Genomic DNA, 27,921 nt, shown 5'->3' with positions numbered 1-27,921 from the left:
CCTGCAAAGGCTAAGGACCCAGGTTCGATTCCCCAGGACTCACTGGGGTAAGCCAGATGTGGTGGTACATGCATCTTGAGTTCATTTGCAGTGGCTAGAGGTCCTGGTGTGCCCATTCTCTCTCTCTCTCTCTCTCTCCCCCTCTCTCTCTCTCTCTCTCTCTCTCTCTTTCTCTCTCAAATAAACAAATCAGTAAATAAATAAATAAAATATTTTTAAAGAAAGAATTTAGAGGTCTTATCAAAGTTTTGTTACTTATTACCTGTTAAGACTTTTTTTTTAATTTTATGTGAACCTTACAGTAGTAAGACATTTTAATCTAGAACTTAGATTTTCTTCTAAAAACCACTCTTCCTGTCCAGATCCTGAGGTTTGAAAATACGAGTATGTGTGAGTTGTTTCTTGCAATACTTCAAATAAACTAGAGGGTAGTTTCCATATCAGCAGTGAAGAGGTAAATAGCCTAACACACACACACACACACACACACACACACATTGGTCACACACACACACACAAATCCATTGGTCACATACATACATGAATCCATTGATCACAGTGTAATTAGGAAGACTTCAAAGCCTCTGTTATATCATACTTGAAATAACAAAAGCTTTGTCATGAGACGTTTCCTTTTTCATTTTTTAAAATTTCTTTTAAACAATGTTCAGCATTTCAGGTCATTGAACAAAAAAAGATGACTTGTGCAATTCTCCAGGAAAAAACACTGGTGGTGCCAAATGAAACATTTGTGTGATATTTTCCACCATTTATAAAAGTCGTATAAAACAGTTTCCAAATCTCTGTAGATGAACACCCATCACGTCCTGAGGGTGGGGAGCCTGCTCTGTGAATTTTACAGCAGACCCTCATTCCAGCCAGCTAATTGTGATAATTGGATTTTTATAATTCCCCTCACCTTACATCTTCATCCTTCCAGCTCATTTCCACATGCAGAGCTTTTCAGGGAAGTTTGCTAGATTGGAATTAACCTACTGGTTCTGTAGTTTTACTTCTAAAAACCTTGCTTCCTGCAGTGATCCTGAGCTACAAAATTACACGGAGGTGTTTCTCACCATATTTCAAAACAGAAAAATTGAAAGCACAGATAAGCTGAAATATTTGTCATTTTTAAAGATTTCCTGAAACACATTCTTTACAATTGAAAGCCTCAGGATGAACTTCGGTGTCATTTTGTAGGTGCCCTGATTTATTTTGGACTCTCATAAATGCCATTAGTTTTACCAGTAGCAGAATGCTCTTTGAATTATCCCCAAATAGTCACCCCTGTGACTTCTAATAACTGAAACCACAATTTTTCCCTGGTTTTTTTTTTTTTTTTTAAACTTCGGTGTACTTTAGTTGAGGACAGTGAAAGACTTCCAAGGCTCTCATCACTGAGTGGTGAAGAGATGAAGCAAATGTGGGCAGGAGCCGCAGGGCAGCAGAGGCGTGGAAAGGCAAAGTGTGTCCTGCTCAATAGTAACGGAAGGACTGGGGAGGTGGCTTGACTTTCCCCGAGTCACATAAATCTGGATGCTCAGAGGGGCCCATGTGTCTGGAGTTGGTTTGCAGTGGCAAAATCCCCTGGTTCTTATTTTCTCCCTCCCTCCATCCTTCCTTTCCTCCCTCCTTCCTTCCTTCCCTCCTTTGCAAATGAATAAATAACAATATTTTATGAATTTTAAAAAGCAGTAATGGGGGAGGGGCTGGAGAGATGGCTTAGCATATAAGGCACTTGCCTGTGAAGCCTAAGGACCCATGTTCAACTCTCCAGGTCAGACGTAAGCCAGACACACAAGGTGACACAGGAACGCGAGGTCACACATGAGCACAAGGGGGCGCACGCATCTGGAGTTCAGTTGCAGAGGCTGGAGGCCATGGCACGCCACGTCTGTCTCTCTCTCACTCAATCTCTCTTGACTCGCTCTCTCTCGTTAAGAAAAATAATAATACAAGACAAAACAGTAATGGGAAAAAACACATCACATAGTGCTAGGATGCGCGTGTGAATTTGAAACCCAACAATGAAATGCCAAAGAGCCCCAAATAACTACTGATTTTTTTTTTTTTTCCTGTTCCTTGAGAAGGCTGGGAAACGACAGCTGGTGAGCTGGGATCTGGACACTTCCTGGGTGGACTTTGTCCAGTTCTACATCCAGATAGGCGGAGAGCGAGCTGCTTGCAACAAGCCTGACAGCCGAGAAGAGGGTGTCCTCGTCCAGTACAGCAATAACGGGGGCATCCAGTGGCACCTGCTGGCAGAGATGTACTTCTCAGACTTCAGCAAACCCAGGTAACTTCCTGCCCGGTCGGCTTTCCAGAGGTTTTCCAAGGACGGTAAATATTAACTTGTTACTGAAGCATTTCTAAAATGTTAGCACAGGCTGAAAAAATAAAGACCAACTATTAAATACTTAGCATAAAGGATAGTCAAAAATAGAAAGATTTTATCCATTTAAGTGACTGGACAGAAATGACCTTGCTCATGTTTAGGCAGGTACAGATTCTAACCAAGTGTAGTGGTGTAAATCTAAAATGCCAGCCCTTGGGAGGCTAACACAGGAGGATGACTGCAAGTTCAAGCTAGCATGGGTTACATGGTGAGTAAGGGCCAACTGAGCTACAGATATTGTCTCAAAAGCCATAGAGATAGATGATGACACAGAGAGAGAGATGATACATAGAGATTTTGAAAAACAAAATGACTAGAAGAAAAGCAAGACAATTGGCCCAAAGAAACTCAGTAGTATTGCTCAGTAGTGTTACCACCTCATTTTGCCATTTGCAGCCGCTTAAAAAAATTCTAGGCTGGGCACAATGGTGCCCACCTTTAGTCCCAGCACTCGGAGGCAGAGGTAGGAGGGTAACCGTGAGTTCGTAGCCACTCTGAGACTATACAGTAAATCCCAGGTCAGCCTGGGCTAGAGCAAGACCCTACCTCAAAACAAATCAAAAAAAAAAAATTCTATGCACATAAAATATGCTCAGCTGTTAATTAACAGCAAAATGGGATTTTTGTTCCCATTTCCACATGACTCTGCACAAAGTTGTCTTGGACCATATGTGAATGCATTGGTAGAGCTCAGATTTTCTAACTTCTCATTGGACTAGCCTTCTCTTTATTTCAACAAATAGAGAATATATGTAATAAAATGGATCAGCAACAACTGTTTAATAGTATCTGTACCAGGGAGTGTGTATATATGTATATATAGATTTCTTTTGCAATTATTTAGTGTTTGAAGTTCTCTAATTTTTCTTTATGTTTTTATTATTAAACAAACATTATTAAAACTACTTATGAATAGTACTTTTATAGTATTTCTTTTTAAAAATTCTTATTTAATTAATGCAAAAGCATTAATGTTAACCACCAATCATTATTAAACCTTAATATATTAATGTTATCTCTGTTTGTAGATTAAAACTGAGCCTTGTTGTATTAAAATAAAACATTGAAGAATACATAGATCCACCACTTACAAATTTGAATAAGCCTTAAACATGCTATCACATTTACCTACTTTGACCTGGCTTTACATGGGTACTAGGGAATCAAATTTGGGTCTTTGGCTTTGCAGATAAATACCTGAACCGCTTAACCTGTCCAGCCCACGATTAAACTTTTTTGCATCAAGCCTCTTGTGTGATCTGTCCAAGCTTAGAAACTTCAAAAATATCAAGAGGCAGAACTGAACAATCTCCTTTCTGCCCTTGTTACTTTGCAACGTTTAAGAAAAACGCAACTTTCCCCCTTCCCAACCTTCAGTGATTTGTTTTTCTTGCAGGTTTGTCTATCTGGAGCTTCCGGCGGCCGCGAAGACCCCTTGCACCAGGTTCCGCTGGTGGCAGCCCGTGTTCTCGGGCGAGGACTACGACCAGTGGGCGGTGGATGACATCATCATTCTGTCTGAGAAGCAGAAGCAAGTTATCCCCGTGGTGAACCCAACTTTGCCCCAGGTATTTCTCATAGGTCAGAGCTCCAAGGAAGAAAGGGTTGTAAAAGAGGGTAAGATAAAGAACTTCGGGCTTCCTCAACAACTTAGCGCCAACTGGGAAACATAAATTTAAGTGTTTGCACTTAATATTTTATGTTCTCTGTACAGTGAACTCAGAGATTGTTCCGAGGTGAGAAAGATTGTGAAGTCGTCAAGAAAAAATTGTTCGTGTGTCAAAATTGTGTCAAAAAATTGTGTTTAAAAAAATGTGTGTAAAAATTGTTAGTGTTTAAAAAAATGACTAGATACACAATGGAAAAGTATCTTTGGTTGTTAAATCACCAGGGGGAAAAAAAGAGTCCAGAGATTCCTAGAGACTGCATTTTCCTAGAACCACCAATGGTACATGGCCCAGCATGTCATGAACCAAAACTTCCTTCCTTGTTTTCAAAGGTATCAAACTGTCATCCTGTTTTGTTTGCACTGTCCCCATTAGAACTTTTATGAGAAGCCAGCTTTTGATTACCCTATGAATCAAATGAGTGTGTGGCTGATGTTGGCCAATGAAGGGATGGCGAAGAACGAGACCTTCTGTGCGACCACGCCTTCAGCCATGGTATTTGGAAAATCAGATGGAGACCGATTCGCAGTGACTCGAGATTTGACCCTGAAACCAGGATACGTGCTCCAGTTCAAGGTACTTCTATAGCAAGGGCTTCCCAGAGGTTAGGTTGCCAAAACATCTCCTAGTTTTATAAGAAAACTCCTGAAGAAAATAAATCTTTCATACTGTATTAAAGGCTCACTTGAAGACTCCACAAATAGAATAACAAAGCTTTCTGAAAGAAAACGGTTCCTCAGTTCTTCAGGAGCCCCAGAAGCTGTGGCTAATCACTATGTTTCTTTAGCTGAAGAGTGGAGCTCTTCCAGAATTAAATATAAAACTGACTAAGTATTTTGAGCTAAGAGTGACTTAACAATCTCTTGCTTATGATTCACACTAGGTAAGTTCTGGTCAGCCTACTAATGGGTTTTGGACTTACAAATTATTTTATTTTATATTTTCTTTGTCGGTGCTTGGGATCAAACCCAGGACTTTGCACATATTAACCCTATCCTCTAACACTGAGCTATAACTTCAGCCCATATTTTATGCCTTTATTGTAGGATTTTCAGTTTCATTGCCCATAATGACTCAGTACATTTTTACTATTTATCATTGCTCTCTAAAAGTTTTGTTTTGTTTTTTGCACACACACAGCCTATCAACATGTACAGCAGGTATTTACCTTGACAAGAACTTGTCTCAGAACCCTAATCAAAATTTCATTGTGTTTATAATAAAATCCCATTGGTGAATTCTGGAGTCGAAAGTAATGCAGTTTTAATGAACTAGCACAACTACATGGTCCCTACGTAACAGCAGGATGCAGGCATTAAATAATTTACAAATGGAATTATTAAAGAGATCAGATGTTGGTGGGCAGATCTTCAGTGTAATTTCTACAGGTCTATAAACAAGACATTTAATCACAAATGACACCATTAGTATACTGTTACCCTTCCGTGCGTAGAATTTTATATTAACCTACAATGAAAAATGCATTGGTCAAAGTATATGGAGCTGTGTTCATGTATTGCTAACACTTAGGAAAGCAAAGTATCATCATTAGCAAATACATTTCTAGAAAGCTGTTTATCATCTGATACCTTTCCTATTTAATTAACCACCAAGTCATGGTAGTAGAGGCATAATAAACTCCACATGGTGATATTCCAAACTTTAAAAAGCTACGAAAAATATTACTGAATATTTCAGGTACATAACAGGCCAAGTGAGCATAATTCCTAGAAAAATCTCAATTCTCAATCACAAACAGAATTCTATTCATTTGTACTTATTAGTTAATAATAGATATAGAAGCCGGGCGTGGTGGCACATGCCTTTAATCCCAGCACTCTGGAGGCAGAGATGAGGATTGCCATGAGTTCAAGGCAAGATGACATAGTTAATTCCAGGTCAGCTTGGACCAGAGTGAGACCCTACCTCGAAAAACCAAAAACAAAACAAAAAAAAATAGATATAGATTATTCATGGATAATCAAACTATACTTGAAATGTGTAAATAAGTGTGTACAAAAAATTTATACAAAAAAATGCGGAACAGTACTGGTACATTTTTGAGAACTTCCTGTCATGTGACAATTACTATATACTATTTTCAATAGTTACAAACAGCTTCTGTGCTTTTTACATTTTTTGGTTTTGTTTTGGGTTTGTTTTTTTTTTTTGTTGTTGTTCTTGTTGTTTTACAAGTCCATGCTGGAGAGATGTCTCATCAGTTAAAGGCACTTGCTTACAAAGCCTCCAAGCCTGGGTTCAGTTCCCATTATATGGTGATGGTCCCAGCAAATACACAGAACAGTGGTCAGCTCATTTCTGAATCCAGGTACTTGATTCTATGACAGAAGCTTAGCTCTTTCTTACCACTGATTTCTTGCTGGACTTTGGCAAGAAGACAGAATAAGGGTTTTTGCTCCACAGAAAACAGAGCCCAGCCTTCCAGGCAGGTAACCCATGCATTCTGAGGAATGGTTGCTTCTCTCTCCTTTTTTTTTTTTTAATTTTTTTGTTTATTTTATTTATTTGAAAGTGACAGAGAGAGAGAGAATGGGCATGCCAGGGCCTCCAGCCACTGCAAATGAACTTCAGATGTGTAAGCCCCCTTGTGCATCTGGCTAACATGGGTCCTGGGGTATCAAGCCTCGAACCGGGGTCCTTAGGCTTCACAGGCAAGTGCTTAACCGCTAAGCCACCTCTCCAGCCCTGCTTCTGTCTCTTCTTGACTTCTTATCTTAGTCTGGGACTTCAGAACCCCAGTCACTATTCTTTCTTCTCTTCTGTAATTCCCAAGGAAGCCACAAAATCAGTAGCTTGACCATCTTTCTTTTAGAAACTACACATTTATGCTAGAGAGATGGCTTAGCAGTTAAGGCACTTGCCCACAAAGCCAAAAGACCCAGGTTTGGTTCCCCAGAACCCATGTAAGCCAGATGGACAAGATGGCACATGAGTCTGAGGTTTGTTTGCGGTGGCTGAAGGTCCTGGTATGCCCATTCTCTCTCCCTCTCCCTCCCTCGCTCTTTCTCTCTCTCTCTCTCTCAAATAAATAAAAGTTTTTTGTTTTGTTTTTTTAAAAAGAAAGTATACATTTGCTTGACTAAATGGAACCATCCAGAGTTTATGGAAGGATCTTGGTGGGCTGAGCTACAAGAAGGGGTCCTGGATGCTCTTGCATCTGATTGGTTGAATGATGTCTTGAAATCAAAACTTTATCTAATTCTCTCCTTTTAAACAGTTAATCATAGGATGTGCCAATCAATTCAGCAGCAATGCCCCGGTGCTTCTCCAGTACTCACATGACGCTGGCATGACCTGGTTTCTGGTAAAAGAAGGCTGCTTCCCAGCTTCCGTGGGCAAAGGATGTGAAGGGAACTCCCGAGAACTGAGCGAGCCCACAGTATATCACATTGGGGACTTTGAAGACTGGACAAGAATCACCATTGCTATCCCCAGGTCTCTTGCAGCCAGGTAAAGCCATCATTCTCATTGTGTGCCACAACTTCCATTTATTGGGAACTTCTACTTATCTCAATATATACACACCCAATATTCTAGTTAACTAAAAGAATTCATATGGTCAAGCTGTTCCTATCCAAGTTGAGGCTCAACAACAAGAGCCCTGGGGAATCAAACCTGGATCTTTTGGCTTTGCAGGCAAATGCCTTAACCCTTCCCTCCAGCTGCTTTAATGAAATTTAAGAACTTGGGCCAGACATGGTAGCACATGCCTTTAATCCCAGCCCTCGGTAGGCAGAGATAGGTGGATCATCATGAGTTCAAGTCCACCGTAAGACTAAATAGTGAGTTCAAGGTCAGCCTGGGATAGAATGAGGACCTACCTTGAAAAAAATAAAATTAAGCTGAGTGTAGCGATGCATGCCTTTAATCCCAGCACTTGGAAGGCAGAGGTAGGAGAATTGCCATGAGTTTGAGGCCACCCTGAGACTATGTAGTGAATTCCAGGTCAGTCTGGGCTAGAGTGAGACCCTACCTCGAAAACCAAAAAGAACTTACTTGACTTGCAATCTACTTTAGTTGAAATACAGATCCAGCACAGAAACACACAAACACTTAGCAAGACGTAAGCAAGGACATGCATTCGCTCTTATGTAACGGTGTAGTAGTTCAGAGTTAGCCATTGGCTCTGCCATCCTTAGCACATGACCTTCCATGTCTGGATCCAAGGGAGCACTTCTCAATTTTATCATCTCTTAATCAGTGAAAGGAAGAGGGAGTCAAAGATGCATAAATGTATCCCATTTTTAAAATTTAGTCCTACTCTTTTGTATCCTCCTAACCAGCATTTAGGATCATATCTGTAGTTACCTGTTACCTGTGCACTGTATCTTTCCAAAGCCTAGTGGCTTAAAACAATAGTGCCTCCTTAAAACAATAGTGCTTCCTTAAAACAATAGTACCTCCTTAAAACAATAGTTCCTCCTTATCCCACAAGGTTTGTGGGGCTGCCTGGGTGACTCTGCTCATTTCTCCCATGGCTTCTTCTTGTAATTAGTTAGTTGATGAGTCGGTGTGTAGGCTCAGATGGATTTCTTCTCTATGTTGTCTTCTTTCCTAGTGGTTTTCAGTTTGCTGGTCCCAGAGTTTCACAAGATCAAAGGTATCTCAAGGCCTTATGTTATTTGACATGTCTCATTAGTCAAAGCAACTTCTAGAACTAGTCCAGATGGGGAAGTAGACTTCCTTTTGGATAGGATGTCCATAAAAGTCACATTCAAGAGGAGCATGTGCAAAATGAGATGTGATGAATTTGAGGGCGTAATTGTCACAATCAATCACCGTCGGGCCTGGTTCTGGGAACTCACATCTCTCCCACATGCACAATGCGTTCACTCTTCTCCCAAGACTCCCCAGAGCCCTCGCCCATCCCATGCGCTCCCTGGTCATACAATCTATAAGCAGGTCAGCATGCCTATGAAAACAATGGCCTGGCCTGCTTATCGCATACACAAACGACTGCTCAACAGGAGGAGGAGGAAGAGAAAGAAGAAGAACATGGAAGAAGAGGAATGAGAAGCCCATAGTAGAGACAAATGTTTGTTACTCAGTCTCCCTCCTTCGTGAGGTGGGTCTAGGACAGGAAAGTTTCCAAGATTAAGGCAGTTCTCCCTGGCCATTGTTCTCAGCTCTTGGTTCCACCCCGTAGGCCTCTGAGAGATCACTCCTTCTCCACAGGAACATCCCTATGCTTGCCATCTGTGAGAGCCGTTTATCTTGTCTCTTCGAGCTCAGGCTCTGTCTGTAGCAGCGCAGCCCTGTGCTCCTCACCTGCACCACCGCCTCCCTGTCCCGTACTATTCCAAAAGCATGGCCCAAATGCAGCTCATACAGATTAACAGATGAAGGGGGAAAGCGTCGGGTGGTGCATCTTTGCTGAAGTGACGAGGTTACTAGGATGATGGAAGATATCACTATAAAAGCAGATACCCCAGGCTGAAGAGATGGCTTAGCAGTTAAGGCATTTGCCTGTAAAGCTAAAGGACCTCGTTTCAATTCCCTAGGACCCACGCATGCCAGATGCACAAGGTGGCGCATGAATCTGGAGTTCACTTGCAGTGGGTGGAGGCCCTGGCACTCCATTCATATTCTCTCTCTCTCTCTCTCGCTCTCTCTCTTTCTCTCTCTCTCTCTCTCTCTCTCTCTGTGTGTGTGTGTGTGTGTGTGTGTGTGTGTGTGTGTGTGTGTCTGCCTCTTTCTCTTTCTCAAATAAGTAAATAAATAATGTTTTTAAAGCAGGAAGCCAAGAAACACAAATTGGATGTGATTTCTCCAAAGCCCAGTAAAGTATAGCTGAATATGTACTCATAGTTCATTTGATGTTGAGTGGAATAACCCAACTGCTAAAACCACATGGGAAAAATGAGGAAAAGTTGGCCATAGCATCACCAAGTGAGCCAGGATTTTGAGGCTCCCATTATTTCAGTATGAGCTTGGACTTTCAGTAGGAATCTCTGCCATTAGAATCTAGCTTCCTGCTGAAGTTGGATGCCATCCAGCTTATTGATGGATGGCATTTGTGATGAGGAGCCTCTGGTTAAAGAGAAATAAATATGTTTCCACTTTATCCCAAGTAAATGAGCTGTTGTTCTTCCTTATGCAATATGTTAAACTCAGATAGCTCCATGTGTGGCACTCAAAAGCTGAGAATTAAAAGTGTTGAAATTTGGAGCTAGTTTGCCAGGAAACAACATGCTTATAGTAGCTACTAGAACATTGCTCTTTTAGAAATAATCCTAAGGTGATTTTTCTCAAAGTAGTTTGTGCAAGAATAGCACATATGCATAAATACATTAATAAAATTGCAAAGCATTATCTCTTGGTTCTTAAAAATGTGGAATCTAAATGTTCTTTTAGGTTTAACTTTGGCCTACTTATTTCCTTTTTTGTTTGGATTGTCTCTTTCTCTCTGATTAGTTCTCTTCTTCTTATGACAATAGACATTTATTAAAGTGGTAGATCTGCAGGTCAAATAATTCTTAAAATGTGTTTCATGTTTAACCAACTTCATAAATAGACTCTGACAGCAGGTACATCCACAGATTTCAACTACCTGGTTACTTCTTTTCCCCAGGCTTCTGTCTTTTCTTTACTGAATAATTTCTTTCAGATATGGTCCAGGGCAGACTGTATCCTTCTCAAGTTTTGTCCTCTGTTCTGTGTGGAAGATCTAATGTGTCGTGGTCAGATGAAGTACACTCCCAATTCTGTACTAGGTCTTCTTTTATCCCAGCAAGTTTGAAGCTGAGTACAGTCCCAAGGTTTTGTCACTGAGAAGACTGGAGTCAGGCAAAACTTAGAGAAATGTAAAGGCAACATAGTGCCCAGTCAAGCAGCTTCCAGCTGAAGGCAGTCGAGGCAGCCCCTCTTTGTTGATTGGCAGCTAGCAGTGCTGATTGGCAGCCCATCTGCTAAGGAATAAGCATGTTGGGGAGCTTCAGCGGGGGAAATGAAAACAAACAAAGTCACGCATAGTAAAGAGCTATCCGTCCCCGCAGCCTGCTTGAATCACGTCTGTAGCAAGTGGCCAGAGTCTCTTTATATGTTCCCAACAAAGAACATTCTATTTGATGGTTTCAAAATTTAAACAGCTTCTCCTAAAACTATCCATGAGATTAGCATGATGGAAGGGTGAGGAGTTAAATAAAACAAAAGATTCTCTCTGGTTTTTACTTATTGCTGAAAGAGAACAGCGTAGGAAAATACCAAACAAGAACCTATGATATGTTATTAGCCATCAGAGATCTTCTGGTTAAAAAAAAAAAAAATCAGCACAAAATGGCCTGGATATACATGACTTCACAATGCCTGACACTACCTACACAAGACCATCATTGAGGAGGAAAAGATCATGACATCAAAATAGAAGAGAGACTGGTTGAGAGGGGGAGGGGATATGATGGAGAGTGGAGTCTCAAAAGGGAAAGTGGGCGGAGAGGGAATTACCATGGGATATTGTTTACGATTATGGAAGTTGTCAATAAAAAAATTAAATTATAAAAAAAATTCAGGAGGAGGAAGGGGAGGTGGAGATCAAAAAGTTTTGGAAAGATCTGAGACATCCTATGAGGGTTAAGTCAGAAAGAAAATTTCCTAAAGTTTTCCAAACATCTCTGCATTCCAGTGTTTGGTGTGATGAAAACATGTGGGTTATTTTGTTTTGTTCCCTTCCCCCCCAACAGCAAGACCAGATTCCGGTGGATCCAAGAGAGCAGCTCTCAGAAGAATGTGCCTCCATTCGGTTTAGACGGAGTGTACATTTCCGAGCCTTGCCCCAGCTACTGCAGCGGCCACGGGGACTGCATCTCAGGCGTGTGCTTCTGTGACCTGGGCTACACTGGTAAGGCTGAGTGCCTCCGCCCAGGGGTTTGCTGTTAGAATGTTCCTGCTTCCAGAGAGACAGATTCTTGGTCTGCTTCCTGCTTTAATCTAAAAGTGGTAGAAATTTTCCACTCAGGCACATGAGGTGCCAGGACACTCCACAGCTTCAAGCCACCTGAGGAAGAAAACATAATACAGATTTCTCTCCCTTAAGAGAATTTGTTTCCCATTAATAGCAGTCATCATAAAGGTTGCTTGAGGCCCAACTTCATGCCAGATGTTATAGTAAATGTTTATATTTGACACAATAACCCTGTGTCATACTATTGTAAACCATGTTTGCGCTTTAGGAAACTGAAGCAGAGAACCGTTTTCATAATTCTTGTCAGTCATATAGCTAGTTGTTGCTGGAGATGGGTTTCATGCTCAGGAAGTCATTCTCCAAGTTCTTGATCTCTTGACCAGCCCCAAGGTTTAGGGCCAGGTGTGGTGGTGCAAGCCTTTAATCTCAGCACTCAGGAGGCAGAGATAGGAGGATCACCGTGAGTTCGAGGCCACCCTGCCACTACATAGTGAATTCCGGGTCAGCCTAGGCTAGAGTGAGACCCTACCTTGAAATACAAAAATCAAAACAAAACAAAAAAGATGTAATTTTATACAGTTAAAGTAAAAAATCATTGTGAAATACTGAATCCAAGCCTGCCAAAGGAGCTTTACAAGAGAGGCATTTCTGACCACACTCACCTTTCAGTGTTGCCATAGCAAAAATGAAAAGGGAGCTGAGATTAAAGAATAAAATTGGAGAAAACATCTTAAGCTTCATTTTTTTTTTACTTATTTTTCCAAGAAGCAACTTCAAAAGACCCCTTCCCAGCTTGTTAAGGCGGTCAGGTTGGAACTGGCCTTCACTTAGCACACAACCACAGACAAACGAACTTGCGCTTACAGGCTTTCTATGGAGACATCAGACAAGCGTAGTTCCAAGAACAGTATTGTTTAACTCTAGGACCAACTCCCATTGTGATTCTCTAAAATAAGAGTAATAAATGAGTGAATGAATGTTATTATAGACAAAATCTATTTCCCAGTTATCCAGATGCAACATCCCCAATGTTTCACTTCATTAACAAATTGAAAGATAAAATAGCTAAATTTGGTTTTATGTTTTTTTTTTTTTCTGTTGCTAAGACAGAGTCTCATCTATGTGGATTTGAACTTACTATATAGCCAAGGATGGCCCTGAGCTCCTCTTTTTTTTGCCTCTACCTCCCAAATAGTAGGATTGCAGGCATACACCGCCACACCCAGGGGCATTTTTAGTGAAAGTAGTAATGTCTTCTCTTTCAGACAAGAGTTGTAAAATACCAATTTCTCCTTGACCATGTAACAAGTGTGTCAGTTAATATTTGGTAGGGGTTGGGGGGGGGGTTGTTTGTTTGTTTTTGTTTTTGCTTTTTGGTTTTTCAAGATAGGGTTTCACTCTTGCTCAGGTTAACCTGGAATTCACTGTGTAGTCTCAGGGTGGCCTTGTACTCATGGCGATCCTCCTATCTCTGTCTCCCGAGTGCTGGAATGAAAGGCGCTCACACCACCACGCCCGGCTAATATTTGGTGGTTCTAACAAAGCTCCTCTCCTACGTATTTCTTTTCTCTGAAGCTGCACAGGGAACCTGTGTGTCCAGTGTCCCTAACCACAGTGAGATGTTCGATAGGTTTGAGGGGAAGCTTAGCCCTCTGTGGCACAAGATAACTGGCGGTCAGGTTGGAACTGGCTGTGGAACTCTGAATGATGGCAAGTCCCTCTACTTCAATGGCCCTGGGAAAAGGGAAGCCAGGACTGTCCCTCTGGACACCAGGAATATCAGGCAAGTTGTTGATGGGTACGCTTACTTCTCCAGGAATATAGGATTGAACATACTGTGTGATCTAACTTACAACACTACTCTGTTATGAAGAGTTGATTATCTGCTATGTAAAACAAGAGTTAACTTGAGCTCTATAATCAAATTGATGTTTGGCAGGAAAAAAAAATTCCCACAATTTGTTAATTAGCATGCAGTTATCATCAAGGTCTCTATGTCTAGTATATATTCAGTTAGCCAGAGTTTTGTGCCATTATGTAAAGTCTTTTATATTATTCTTAATGTAAGCTGATGAAACAAATATATTTCCAAATGTAAATTTTATGTCTGAAAATGACATCCTTCATTAACCTAAGTTTATTGGTAGTCACTTACTGAAAACTGCCCCAGAAAACTTAAATGCCTACCCTGACACCTACTGGTAAGATCAAGAACTATTTAGGTTTTAGGTCAAATGTAATAGTAGCACACCTAAAATAAAGTGGTACTCCCCCCACCCCCCATCTGTTAAACTATTTAAGAATCAAAAGGACAGAAGTGGGAAAAATAAGTTTCAGACATTGGCCTCGCTAATATGTGGGATTTATTTTCATATTTTTCTTCCTTCAATCCTTTTATCTCTCTCTCTCTCTCTCTTTGCTTTTTTTTTTTTGTTTGTTTGTTTGTTTGTTTTTTGGAAGTTTCCAGGTAGGGTCTCACTCTAGCCCAGGCTGACCGAGAATTCACTATGTACTCTCAGGGTGGCCTTGAACTCACAACAATCCTTCTATCTGTGCCTCCCGAGTGCTGAGATTAAAGATGTGTGTCACCATACCTGGTGAAAACACTATTTATCTGTTTGTTTGTTTGTTTGTTTATTACAGAGAGAGAGAATGGGCACGCCAGGGCCTCTAGCCAACTGTAAACAAACTCCAGACACATGTGCCACCATGTGCATCTGGCTTATGTGGGTATCAGGGAATCAAACCTTAGTCCTTAGGTCCTTAGGCTTCACAGGCAAGCACTTTCACTCACTAAGCCATCTCTCCCACCCCCTTTTCACTTTATTTTAGCATACTTTTTCCAAAGCTATGCCTGTCCACCCAGTGGTGTTGCTGGTTACCATAGACAGAAGTGTACTTTACATCACACTAAAGTCAGTTGTGAAATCAGCCCAAATAAGTAACAGATAGGTAACTAGCTAACCCTGAACAAATAGTGTTTAACTTCTTAATGTTGAGGGGTTTTTTCTTATCTTTTGTTTCAAAGGAGAGTATTACCTGGACTTAAGGTGAAATTACATCAACTGTAACAATTAATTGTGTTAAATTGTTTTTTTTTTCAGATCATTATATAGGATAAAATTGCTGTTTATAACAGTTAAGTTTTTAAAATGTTTACAGAATTAACTTAAAATAATCTACATAATTTCTCTTTCTAATATGTCCTCTGACTTTAAAAGTGGTACTTGAGGACTGGAGAGATGGCTTAGCGGTTAAACACTTACCTGTGAAGCCTAAGGACCCCGGTTCAAGGCTCGGTTCCCCAGGACCCACATTAGCCAGATGCACAAGGGGGCACACGTATCTGGAGTTTGTTTGCAGTGGCTGGAGGCCCTGGCAGCCCATTCTTTCTCTCTCCCTCTTTCTCCCTCTGTCTGTCACTCTTAAATAAATAAAAATAAACAGCAAAAATATTTTTTTAAAAAGTGGTACTTGAGAATAACTGGAGATTTTCTTTCTACGTCAAAATACCAAGCATTAAAGGCTCTTCTGTAAGCAAACTAAGGTTGTTCTATGTTTGTTTTCCCCCAGACTCGTTCAGTTTTATGTACAAATTGGAAGCAAAACTTCAGGTATTACCTGCATCAAGCCAAGGGCTAGGAATGAGGGTAAGTTGTCATAATATTCCATAACCATATTTCCATCTATATGAAAGCTACCGTGGGCTAATTAGCCCTTTCTCTTCACAAAGTTTGGTCTGGGTATTACAAATGGATATGTGGGCCACCCGGAATCATTCCTCCTCCTTCTGCATAGAAAGGGTGGCATGGAGGCCTGATCCCTAAGTCTCCTCACCTAGCCTTAAGCAAACACCGTGACTGCTCTGAAAGCAAGCACGATCAACAGACATTTGTTTTAGTGAACTCAATATTTTTATAACTCTCCGCAGGCAGAAGGGAGCAGAAAACAATAGCAGAGACTTGTGCATTCAGCGTGAGGAGTAAACTTGTAGGCATAGGGAGCTACTGTATGCAAACCCAACTCTACTTCTGCCCTCGAACATTCTGGAAGGACCAGAATCCTTGTGCAGGAGAGTAGTTCTTGGTAGCATTCAACACCTACTTCTACTGAGCACCTATTTTTCATGCCAGGCGCTGTGACCAAGTGCTTTACCAGTGTCAATTTGCTTCGATCTCCACAGTGTTCCTTTGCCATAGGGACTCATACTAGAACCATTTAACAGATACAGAAAGCGAAGTGCATGGAGACCCAGCCGTTCTCCCACAGGCGTACAGGTAGTTCATTTGTGCAGGAGCAAGGACTGAAACCACTCGCATCTCACACGGGCTCCAGTATGTACGCCTTCTTCTTCATCATACTGCAGTGCCCGGAACCCCAGCCTCCCTAGCCCACCTCTGTCTTCATGGCACAGCTCTGAAAAATATGTCAGTGCCTGGAAGCGAGGGGACGTTCACCAGCTCTGCGGATATGACAGGATTCCTTCAGGGTCCTTGACTATGAGCTTGTTCCCAGCATAAAATCCACAGGCTTCTCAGATGGTCTTCCTCCAAACCTTGATCTTAAAAACAATATGGGCGGGGGGCTGGAGAGATGGCTCAGCGGTTAAGCACTTGCCTCTGACACCTAAGGGCCCTGGTTCAAGGCTCGAGTCCCCAGGACCCGCGTTATCCAGTTGCACAAGGGGATGCAAGTGTCTGGAGTTCGTTTGCAGTGGCTGCAGGCCCTGGCTCTTTCTCTCTCTATCTGTCGCTCTCAAAGAAATAAATAAAATAGGGCTGGAGAGATGGCTAAGCGGTTAAGCGCTTGCCTGTGAAGCCTAAGGACCCCGGTTCGAGGCTCGGTTCCCCAGGTCCCACGTTAGCCAGATGCACAAGGGGGCGCACGCGTCTGGAGTTCGTTTGCAGAGGCTGGAAGCCCTGGCGCGCCCACTCTCTCTCTCTCTTCCTCTATCTGTCTTTCTCTCTGTGTCTGTCGCTCTCAAATAAATAAATAAAAATACTTTAAAAAATAAAAAAATAAAATTAAATAAATAAAACAATACGTGGGGGTGGAGAGATGGCTCAGTGATTAAAAGCATTTGTTTGCCAAGCCCGAAGGCCTGGGCTCGATTCCACAGTTCCCACTTAAGCCAGATGCACAAAGGAGCACATGCATCTGGAGCTTATTTGCAGTGGCACACCCATACCCTCCATCTGTCTGTCTCTCTGTCTGCCTCATTCCGTGTGTCTCTCTCAACTAAATAAATAATGTTTGGAATTTTTAAAAAAAAAACTTTTTGAAAAAGCATGCCATGAACTTGACAGAATTATGGTCTAGGTTTGTTATTGTTTTGGGCCTGACTTATGGAAGTTGCACACGGACCTGAGCAACCCCTGCCAGTCAGTAGAAGCCCCAGGGCTCTGCTCAATTGGAATTTCCTTGCCCACAGCATCACTACCAAAAGGCTCCTCATAGTGATTCCAGTCATCTGTAAGCCGCTGTGCCCCCCTCAGCCGCCTCCATGGGCAGGTGTGGAGCATGCACATGCGCTCTAGGCCGGGTTCCTGCCGAAGCTGGAGAGCCAGGTTTGAAAAGGACAGGCGCGCCACTCATGCGAAGCTGGGTTGGGCCGCGACAACAGCTGATCCTTTAACTCTGAGGGGATCAGAGCAGAAATGTTTTTCCCTTCTGCTACATTGTCCTTATGGGTCATCTGAGGTCCTCTTTCCAGCACTCAAAATAATGAAGCATCTACTGACTGAGCAGAATCGGGGGCTGCCAGCCCCAGCCATGTGGCATGGGGCAATGAAAGCGCAGTGAAGGACAGCGCAGGGCCAGATGGGGCAACCAGGGTGGCACGGATGGCCACCTTAAGGTAGAATTAACATTCTAATAATTAAAAATAAATAAATAAGTAAAGCAAGAAAGGTTTAGCTTATAAAAGGAGGACAGGAGCACGTAAACTGTTGAAGGAAAGCAGGCGTGTGGGGGATAACATGGATGGACACCAGCTTGCCAAGGAAGCCACATTTACTAACTGAAATCTTATGCACAGCATTCCTTAAAATTCCAGGTTCGTGCCCATACTTAAATATAATCTTTAAAAGACCTGTGGGACCTGCGCCTGTGCTCTGTCCTTCCCTCACAGCAGGCGTTCTTGTCTACACTGGGAGGCCAGTCCCCTTAGGATCCCTTAACAAGCAAGCAACTTGTTCTCAGCTAGTCCTGAACCCTTTTCTTAGACTCACCGTTGGCCACATAACTCACATCCCCCAGCATTCCTCGGCCTTTGATTGAAAACTGGTTGTTCACGCGTAAGTCTCCCTAAGTCCTTGAGCAAATCTCTTCCAGTGATGAACGTGGACATTCTTTCCCGACTCAAGCTGAAGCAGCAATTCACATGTTTGGAATTTAAGTTGAAATTAGTGCGCCTTTAATAAGGCTAGGCAGAATGCAGATGGAGTGGTGGTTTAAAAAGAGAAACGTCCTGCATGCCTTAAGCATTCCCTAGATGAGTGGGAATGGCTTGGCTTACTCGAGTGTGCAGTGTTAGATGACACGGCTAACGAGGCTCGTGACAACTGGCGTAGACGGCGGCTCTGGCTGCTTGCCTCTCTGACGCTGTTCCACCCGCATGCTGGCCTGGGACTCGCTGCTGTTCAGAATTGGGGTTCCACACCCGCAGACCTCACAGGCTATAGGCAGACAAGACGCTCTTGAAGTGTTCAGTGGGGAGAAAGGCAGCAAAGAAACCAAACGGAGGATGTACCTCCTGAGCCACGTGCCTCGTACGTTCATGTACTACTGACTTCATTTGGGAGTTTGCATTTGTTAAAATGCAAATTCTGACTTAAGTAGGACTGGAGGAATATACTACATTAAAAAAAATGATCCTGTTATGGAGGAGTGGCATAGCCATTAAGGTGCTTGATTGCAAAACCAAAGGACCCAAGTTCAATGCCCCAGGACCCACGTTAACCAGATACACAAGGTGGCACATGCATCTGGAGTTTATTTGCAATGGCTAGAGGTTCTGGCATGCCCATTCTCTCTCTCCCTCTCTTCTCCTCCTCCTCCTCCTCCTTCTTCTTTTTCTTTCTTTCTTTCTTTCTCTCTCTCTCTCTCTCTCTGTGAAATAAATAACTAAATAAAAATTATACTAAAGCAGAGTGGCTGAAAACAACAAACCTCTGTTACCTTACAGTTTCTGTGAGTCAAGAAGCCAGAGCAGCTTAGCTGGAAGGTTGTGGCTTGGACTCGCTCCTGAGTCTGCTGTCAAGTCGAAGAACAGGAAGGGTGCAGTTACTGAGAGACTCACCCAGGGACTGATGGATCTAGGATGGCACGCTCCAGTGTCCGATGGCAAAGGGCATCCGTCCTTCTCTGGCTTTGGGCAGATTCACGCTACATAGGCCTGGCCACAGGCTGCTTGCGTGTCTTATGGCACATAGGTCGGCTTTCTCCACAACTAGATGTCAAGGAAAACAAAGAAGAATCCGCAGTGTCCCTTATTGCTAGATGGGCCTCACACAGTCACACATGTTTAGCCAGCACCCTACCATTGAGCTAACTTTAATGGCCTCGTTTCAGAAGTTGTACACCATGATTCCTACCGTATCCTCATTAGGATGCGCCCACTAGAAGCAGGTTACCAAGTCTATCTGAACTCAAAGGGTATAGAACTAATCTACTTTTTCTTTGAGGCAAGCCCAGCAGACTGGCCTTCTTTCTTCTGTGAGAGAGCAAGAGAGAGAGAGAGTTGGTGCACAAGAGCCACCAGTCACTGTAACCAAAATCCAGACACATGTCATCTTGTGCACATGTGTGAACACTTGAATCACCTTGTGCGTCTGGCTTACATGGGATCTTCAGAGTATAACAATGGGTCCTTAGTCTTCTCAGGCAAGCACTTTAACTGCTAAGCCATCTTCCCAGCCCAGAACTCATGTACTTTTTGAAAAGAGATGTATCACAGAATTTGTGAACATACTTGTAAAATCATCACACAGAGAGCCATCTTGAAGTGATGCTGGTGGTCTCTGCCATACTGTGAATAGAAGGTACTAGAACGTATCAGTCAGTGAGATTTTATTCTCAGGATGTTTCATTTGTGGTACTTTCTTGCCCACCCCATCTTTCTCCTCTTCCTTTTCATCCTCTTCTTCCTTTCTCTCCATCCTCCCTTTCTTGTCTTATTAAATGTAAATTTCATTAACACAAAGTAATAGCCACAAGAAAGATGAAAATTTAAAGTGTCTACACTCTCTTCCCCCTAACACCACTCCAGAACACACTTTGAAAAACACCAACGGTGAGTTTGTCAGCTTTTGCCAGACAGTCCTCAGCTTGACTTGAATGAACACTGGGCAAGATTCCATTTTCTTCATGAAGTTTGGTTTGACTCTTTCCTTTCCCAGCCTATAGGTCTCACCTCAAACAAATCTCAAACCCTCATACCCACACCTGGGTACAACACAGTCTCCCCAGAGTGGTCCTGTTCTTTGAGTCTTTTCTCCCCCTCGTTCAGTTTGGTGAATTCCTCTGCTGAAAATATTCTCTGGAGATTTCTAAGTTTTATCATCATCATTATTGTTTCTGACATCATCCCTTGTCCCATGATATTTTCATGTGCTATCACTTTGTATTAAAGAGCTTCCCATATTTTATAATATTTCTCTGAAACTTTATTTTAATGAAATCTTTGTTGCTGGGTCTGGTGGCACACACCTTTAGTCCCAGCACTTGGGAGGCAGAGGTAGGAGGATCGCTGTGAGTTCGAGGCCACCCTGAGACTACATAGTGAATTCCAGGTCAGCCTGAGCTAGAATAAGACCCTTGTACCTTAGAAAACCAAAAAAAAAAATTTTTTTTTCTTTAAACCCACATGACAAAAGGATTAAGAAGTTCTAGTTAATCAACAGGGATATTTTAAAAAGTTGATATGCCCTAGATGATTTTCCATTTTCCAAAAATGAAAATATAATGAGTATGATAGATATACAACATTACTGAGAATAATTTCTGTGACTACCTTAGAAAAGTTCAGTGTTGGACTGAAGAGATGGCTTAGTGGTTAACGTGCTTGCCTGCAAAGCCAAAGGACCGAGGTTCAATTCCCCAGTGCCCACATAAAACCAAATGCACAAGGTGGCACATGTGTCTGGAGTTCATTTGCAATGGCCAGAGGCTTTATCTGCCTTTCTGTCTCTCTCTCTTTCTCTCTCTCTCTCATAAATAAATTAAATATGTTTTTAATTTTATTTTTATTATTTGAGAGAAAGAGACAGATAGAGAGAATGGGCACACCAGGGCCTCTAGCCTTGTACTGATTTATTTATGCTATACATTTCTATTTAGGTTTATGTCTATATATATTTATGTCTATAAATTTCCCCAGCCAAGTTTGATTTCTCAGCACCACAGAAAAAGCTGACTGTAGCGTATACCTGTTAACCCCAATCTTGGGGGTGGGGAGCAGAGACTGTTGGATCACTGGGGCTTGTTGACCTGAGAGGACAGCTCCAGGTTGAAGCAGATTCTCCATTTCAAGGAAATACACAGATAAGCAACAAAGTACACTTGACATTTTCCTCTAGTCTCTGAATGTGTGCAGTGCGCACATATGAGCATAGGCCACACACATACATCACACGCCACACCGTCCCACACATACACACACACCAAACAAAAACACATATGTACATATATATATATATATATATATATATATATATTTTTTTTTTTTTTTTTTTTTTTTTTTTCTGGCAGAAGTCACAGAGGTAGCACGTGAGGTCCTCAGACAGTTCACTGCGCAGCTCCCTAGAACTGGCCACCTAGTGACAGGAGAAGGAGTGAACAGATAGGATAAGTATAAGGAAAGAGTGACACAGAGGAAGGATGGAGAAGTGACGCTGGAAAGGAGGAAGTTGCTGCTTTGCTATGAAATAATTTGGCTTCATTCCGGCCTCAGCAGCCAAGGGCCTGACAAAATGTACAGTGCAGGTAAAAGCCCTTCCTGCTTTACAGAATCTCAGACCGGGCAGCATGACTGCCTCATGCGTTGGCAGCAAGGTGTGCCACGTGATTTGTGAGAGGGAGGTAGCAACATGTGGCTCTGTGATGTTCAGAACCAAAACTCAAGTACATAATCTGGAGCAGATTTTTATGTTCCCTGAACCAACCCACTCATCACTCATGCAAAGCTAAGCACTCTTCAAAAGAGCTTACGTATTTTTTCGTCTTCATTTACTGGGAGTCAGTGCATTAGAAACTGTCAGGAACTGATGAGCCTTCAGGCCAGCTAATCCATTCCTGGGAAGTTAGATGGATGAGCGCTCATTCTCAGAGACACAATTTGCAGTTGCTGTGTTTTTGCCGTTCAAGCTGCTGTCCCTTGCCTCCAGGAGAGCTGTCTTGGTAACTGAATTTATGTCTTACAACTCAGGGCTAGTGGTTCAGTACTCAAGTGACAACGGGATCCTCTGGCACTTGCTTCGAGAGTTGGACTTCATGTCATTTCTAGAGCCACAGATCATTTCCATTGACCTGCCACGGGAAGCAAAGACTCCCGCAACAGCTTTTCGATGGTGGCAACCCCAACACGGTAAGTCACCACCTACTCCAACTCTCTTGGTGGCTTTTTCTATCACATGTCATCCATATCCACCTTGTGCTGTATGTGTGTGTGTCTTAATTTACCGGCAATTTCCAGACAATTCAATTTAAAGTTATAGTCACAATGCTATTCATATTGGTATGTAATGAACCTTCCTCGACTTTTGTTCTTCATCTCATTTCAGGGAAGCATTCAGCCCAGTGGGCTTTGGATGATGTCCTTATAGGGATGAATGACAGCTCTCAAACTGGATTTCAAGATAAATTTGATGGCTCTATAGATTTGCAAGCCAACTGGTATCGAATCCAAGGAGGCCAAGTTGATATTGACTGTCTCTCTATGGATACGGCTCTGATATTCACTGAAAACATAGGTATTTACTGCCACCACATGAAGGGAGTTTATTTGATTAACTACAGGACCAAATTAAAACCCAAAAGAAATTGTCTAATATAAAACTGTGTGATTAACTGCCTTTACTGAGTGAGACTCTGAGGGCGAAAGTTAGATTGTCCTCTGAAATAATTCGGTAACCCCATTTTTGTTGGAACTATCTTTCACAAAGCATGATGATATGGAAAGACGTCTCAAAGGCAGAACTAAAAAAAAAAAATCTCTGTATGAGGATGTAGCCATGTTCCACACTTTGCAGAATTATAGATTTAAGACATGTCAGTCCTTAGGTGCTTTCAAATTTGCAGCCCCCCCCCAACATGTTTCTGAGTCTAGAATAACCCTTAAAAGCAGTAAACATGACAAGAAAAGTCAAAGCACATATGAGATACTAAAGATAGGCCACGTTTTGTGTTTGCTATCAGAAATGTTGATCGCAAGCATAAACATCAAATAAGGAGAGAGCATAATTATATGCTACCATTCAACTTTTGTCGTTGTTTTTGGTAGGAAAACCTCGTTATGCTGAAACCTGGGATTTTCACGTGTCAGCATCTACCTTCTTACAGTTTGAAATGAGTATGGGCTGCAGCAAGCCCTTCGGCAACGCCCACAGTATACAGCTGCAGTATTCTCTGAACAACGGCAAGGACTGGCATCTTGTCACTGAAGAGTGTGTCCCTCCAACCATCGGCTGTCTGCACTACACAGAAAGTTCAATTTACACCTCAGAAAGATTCCAGAGTTGGAAGCGGATCACTGTCTACCTTCCCCTCTCCACCAAGTGAGAATTGTCAGTTGGCTACGTGTCAGAACTTTAGGTTGCTGTCACCCAGTTGGAAACTAATTGTGATTCCACTTGGGGATTCTATTACGCTTCCTGGTAATTAGGCATAGAATGTGCCAGGAAGAAGAAAAGGACAAGTCAGCTGCTGATTATAAGTGTGACTAGAGAGTTCCAAAAGTTTGACGAGGCTCAACTTCTCTATTCTTTGACAACAGGAAGCTTGCCTACGAGAATTAATTTTGAAAACCACTGTAAAAGCCAGCCCCTTCCCTTAAGCCAGACCGACAGTCATTCACATTCAGCAATGTGAAGATACAGCATGGGAGAGTGCCCTTAGATTGTTTTTAAACTTTCAATATCCCAGTGTGAGCAAAAGATGGACTCTCTTTTGGAATGTTCACCTCACATTGAATCTCTTGGCCTTCCCAGAATACCAGATCAAATCAAAAGGTTGCATTGTCTTAGAGACACTCTCATAGTATAGGTATTTGGATCATTTGAGTGTCTTTCTAGGAACCAGTGTGTAATGGTGGTACTGGTTGTAAATTTTGCGATCCTGGCCCATCCTCTGCCCTAAAACCTCTGTTATTTATTTCTTGCATGCTATTCTAACCTGCTAGGTTGGCTCCACATGTTCCCAGCCTCCTACAGTCACTGGCTTCCTTGTAGGATTAGAAAGTAGCAAACACCAGCAAGAGAGGGAAAGAGGAAATTAGGGTTAAAGCAAGGTTACCACAGACTCCTCTCCTTTTTGCCTCAAACACACGTTGCCCAACTTCTATGGCTACAATTCCATGCCAGTGGTCTCTCATGTAACCCTGGGTCCTGGGGACAAGTAGTCTTAGCTTTTCCCTTTGTTCCTCCACCCTTGAACTTGTAGTGACTTCCTGACTTTCCCAAACCATGATTTCCTCATTGGCTTCTCAGCTCTACCGGTCACTATGCTTCCGGTTCCTTGTGTTAAACTCTTCCAGGGATCAATGCATACAGTGGCACCTATTTTCCCAGTCCAGTTCTGATTCAGAGATGTATACCCAAATGACAGCGGGTCTAGAAAATCAAAGTATGTTCCATTTGGCATAAAATGGATTCTTCAGGGACTTCAAGAGCCTTAGATGTTGATGTATTTATTTTTATAAACAAGCACCTCTAGCCACTGGACCATCTCTCCAGCCCCACTACTGTATTCATTTTTAATGCAACATTCATTGATCATCTGTTGCATTTTAAGTACCGTGATACCTAATGAATGAGCTGATACCAGGATCTAAATATATTATTCAGGATAACAAACATCTAATGAACTATTTATGATGTGATACGGTGACAGAGATACTACTCAGGGACATTATTGAAACACAGGATACTACCAAACCTAGCTTTGGGTATTGGGAGATTCCTAGAGGAGCTGCTGTCTTCGCTGAGTCAGAAAACAAAGCAGAATAGAGTGTACCCACCTGAAGAGGACTGTGGGAGAGCATTATTGCTGTTACAAACCACAGCAAAAGCCAAAGGCCAGAAACAGCGAGAGTTCGTGGAGAAATTCAAGGATCCAAGGTGACCATAATATAATTGCAAAGCAGGACGTAAGAACAGGCAAGCTGGAGCTGGGGAAGAGGGCAGATGATGGAGAGGCTGTGTCAATCCAGCGTCCTTAGTTGTTTGGCCTTGGCAGCGTGGTGATGGGACCCCTGAAGGTGTTAGGCAGAGGAGGGGTGTGATTAGATTTCCATCTTAAGTTCCTCATAATAGCAGCTGTCTCACCCTGAGGGAGACCCTGCATGGGCAAGTGACAGTATTTGAAGTTGCACTACCGAGGTTCAGGCATTAGGAGACTGAGCTCCACCTTCCAAATAGCTATTCTGTGCTCTGTAAAGACTGTTGTTGCAAGGCTGCCTCAACTTCTGGAGAACGTGGTCTTAGAGTCAGGGGAGATGGGTAAGAGCACTTAACTGCACAAGCCTAAGGATCTGAGTTCAATCCCCATGACCCACATTATAAAAGGGGGAGGCATGGCACACACTCCTATAACCCAGCACTGAAGGGGTGGAGACATTAAGAATCACTGGGGCTCCACGGTCAGCAAGCATAGCTAAGAAAAGAAAAGAATGAATGAATGAATGAATGAATGAATGAATGAAAACAAAGCAGGGAGGTTCAGGTTCGGTGAGAGACTCTGCCTCAGCGAAATAAGACAGAAGAGCAATAGAGAACACCCAGCATCTTTCCTCTGGCTTCCACAGCATACATACAAGGGGATGTGCACACACACACACACACACACACACACACACACACGTGCATTCACCACATACACCAAAGAAAAGAATGTGGTCTCATGACTCAGTGCCTCAGTGCCTTTTCTCACGGCTGTGGCCAAACACCTGAGGAGCAGCAGAAGGAAGGAAGGGGTCGATTGTCCATCATGGCGGGAAAGGCATACCAGCGGGAGCTTGAAGCCTCTAGTTCCACACTGCCCACCATCAGGAAGCAGAAAGCTATGAATCCTGGTGCCCAGGCAGTTCTCTAGGTTGTAACTGAATCCAGGACCCCAGTCCATGGAATGATATCACCAAAAGTTAAGGTGGGTCTCCCCGCCCCAGTTAACCTATCTTAAATAAGGCTTCACAGATGTACCCCAGAGGCTCAATTCCTAGGCGACTCCAGGCCCTATCAAGCCAGCAACCAAAATAAACCATCACCCAGTACATTGCCCAGAACAGACCGCAAACTCTAGAGAAGAGACCGTGCAGCCTCCCTCCAGACCTCAGCACCGAGTCGGCCAGGCGAGAATGAACAGAGAGCCGCACTCCATTGCTCGCAGAAACCATTTAGGATCAGTGCCCCTTGCTGCCAAAACTTTAGAAATTCCCAACTTTTTTTAATATACTATCACCTTTGATTGCTTTCTCAGTGCCTAAATAACAGGAAAAGTCTGGAAGCAGATGTTAAAATTGGGCATCAATGTCAAAGCCCAAGTCAAGACTTCAGGATAGCTCTTCCCTGTCCTACATGTGGACTTGCATGTAAAAGAAATGAAGTGTTGGGGTGCGGGGCTTCCTGCTCTCCCCTTTGGCTGGTCAAAAGAAACAACACCGGCCACTTAGTTCCATAACAAGCTACCTCAAGGAAGAGAGAATTGGACCTGGCATTAGGTGCTTTGCAGGGAGAAGGGAAGTAAAATAAATGCCCTGTGCATGCGTTCAGCAGTGTGGGTCAAACTGATGCTGTGCTTCCGTTGGCTAGTTCTCCAAGGACACGGTTCAGATGGATCCAGGCCAACTACACCGTGGGAGCAGACTCCTGGGCCATTGATAATGTCGTGCTGGCCTCAGGGTGCCCTTGGATGTGCTCAGGACGAGGGATCTGTGATGCCGGACGCTGTGTGTAAGTTAATGAAACTGGCGGCTTCGCTCCTGGCGGTTCAACGATGAAACGGGCTTGTTGAAGTCATGGCAAATGATGCCTTTTCTTTGCTGTAGGTGTGACCGGGGCTTCGCTGGGCCCTACTGCGTTCCTGTCGCTCCTCTCCCCTCCATTCTGAAAGATGACTTCAATGGGAACTTACACCCTGACCTTTGGCCTGAAGTGTATGGTGCAGAGAGGGGGAATCTGAATGGCGAAACCATCAAATCTGGAACGGCTCTCATTTTTAAAGGGGTCAGACAAGATTCTCTTTCTTTATGCACCTCTGTCACTCCCTGTCGCTCCCTGTCCTGCAGGAGTGCATTTCTGCGTCTCTTCAGGTGGTGCATTGGTTCACATAGTTATGTCTTCTAACCCACACCGTATTTTATTTTTTTCTTTAGTGCAGTCAGTGTGGGAGAAAGGTTTTTGTGTTTTGTTTCTTGAGATAGGGTTATCACTTGGTAGCCCAGGCTGCCCTAAATTTACCATGTAAACCAGGCTGGCCTTGAACTCATGTCACTGTGCCTTCCAAGTGCTGGGATTATAGGTGTGAGCCACCACACCCTTCTTAGTACTTTTTTTAAAATATTTTTCATTTATTTATATGAGAGAAAAAGAGGAAGAGGCAGATGGAGAGGGAGAGAATGGGCGTGCCACAGCCTCCAGCTGCTGCAAACAAACTCCAGATGCATGTTCCATCTTGTTCATCTGGCTTACATGGGTCCTAGGGAATCAAACCTGGGTCCTTTAACT

The 27,921-nt window shown here is 42.8% G+C and overlaps 1 protein-coding gene across 2 annotated transcripts in view; it reads left to right on the top strand.

Annotated features, from left to right (window-relative positions):
* The window catches only part of Reln (reelin), a 498,095-nt gene that overhangs the window by 370,620 nt on the left and 99,554 nt on the right, over nt 1-27,921 (top strand). For both annotated transcript variants that reach the window (XM_045135772.1, XM_004652888.2), the window contains exons 25-36: nt 2,091-2,296; nt 3,792-3,963; nt 4,438-4,638; nt 7,301-7,533; nt 11,763-11,920; nt 13,559-13,766; nt 15,557-15,633; nt 22,410-22,568; nt 22,765-22,953; nt 23,484-23,757; nt 27,007-27,147; nt 27,243-27,420. In XM_045135772.1, the coding sequence (XP_044991707.1) occupies nt 2,091-2,296; nt 3,792-3,963; nt 4,438-4,638; nt 7,301-7,533; nt 11,763-11,920; nt 13,559-13,766; nt 15,557-15,633; nt 22,410-22,568; nt 22,765-22,953; nt 23,484-23,757; nt 27,007-27,147; nt 27,243-27,420 (2,196 nt within the window). The remainder of the gene's footprint in view (nt 1-2,090; nt 2,297-3,791; nt 3,964-4,437; nt 4,639-7,300; nt 7,534-11,762; nt 11,921-13,558; nt 13,767-15,556; nt 15,634-22,409; nt 22,569-22,764; nt 22,954-23,483; nt 23,758-27,006; nt 27,148-27,242; nt 27,421-27,921) is intronic.

The sequence above is a fragment of the Jaculus jaculus genome, chromosome 16 (genome assembly GCF_020740685.1).
Source record: "Jaculus jaculus isolate mJacJac1 chromosome 16, mJacJac1.mat.Y.cur, whole genome shotgun sequence".
Classification (NCBI taxonomy): Eukaryota; Metazoa; Chordata; class Mammalia; order Rodentia; family Dipodidae; genus Jaculus; species Jaculus jaculus.
This window is presented reverse-complemented; position numbering and strand designations above follow the sequence as displayed.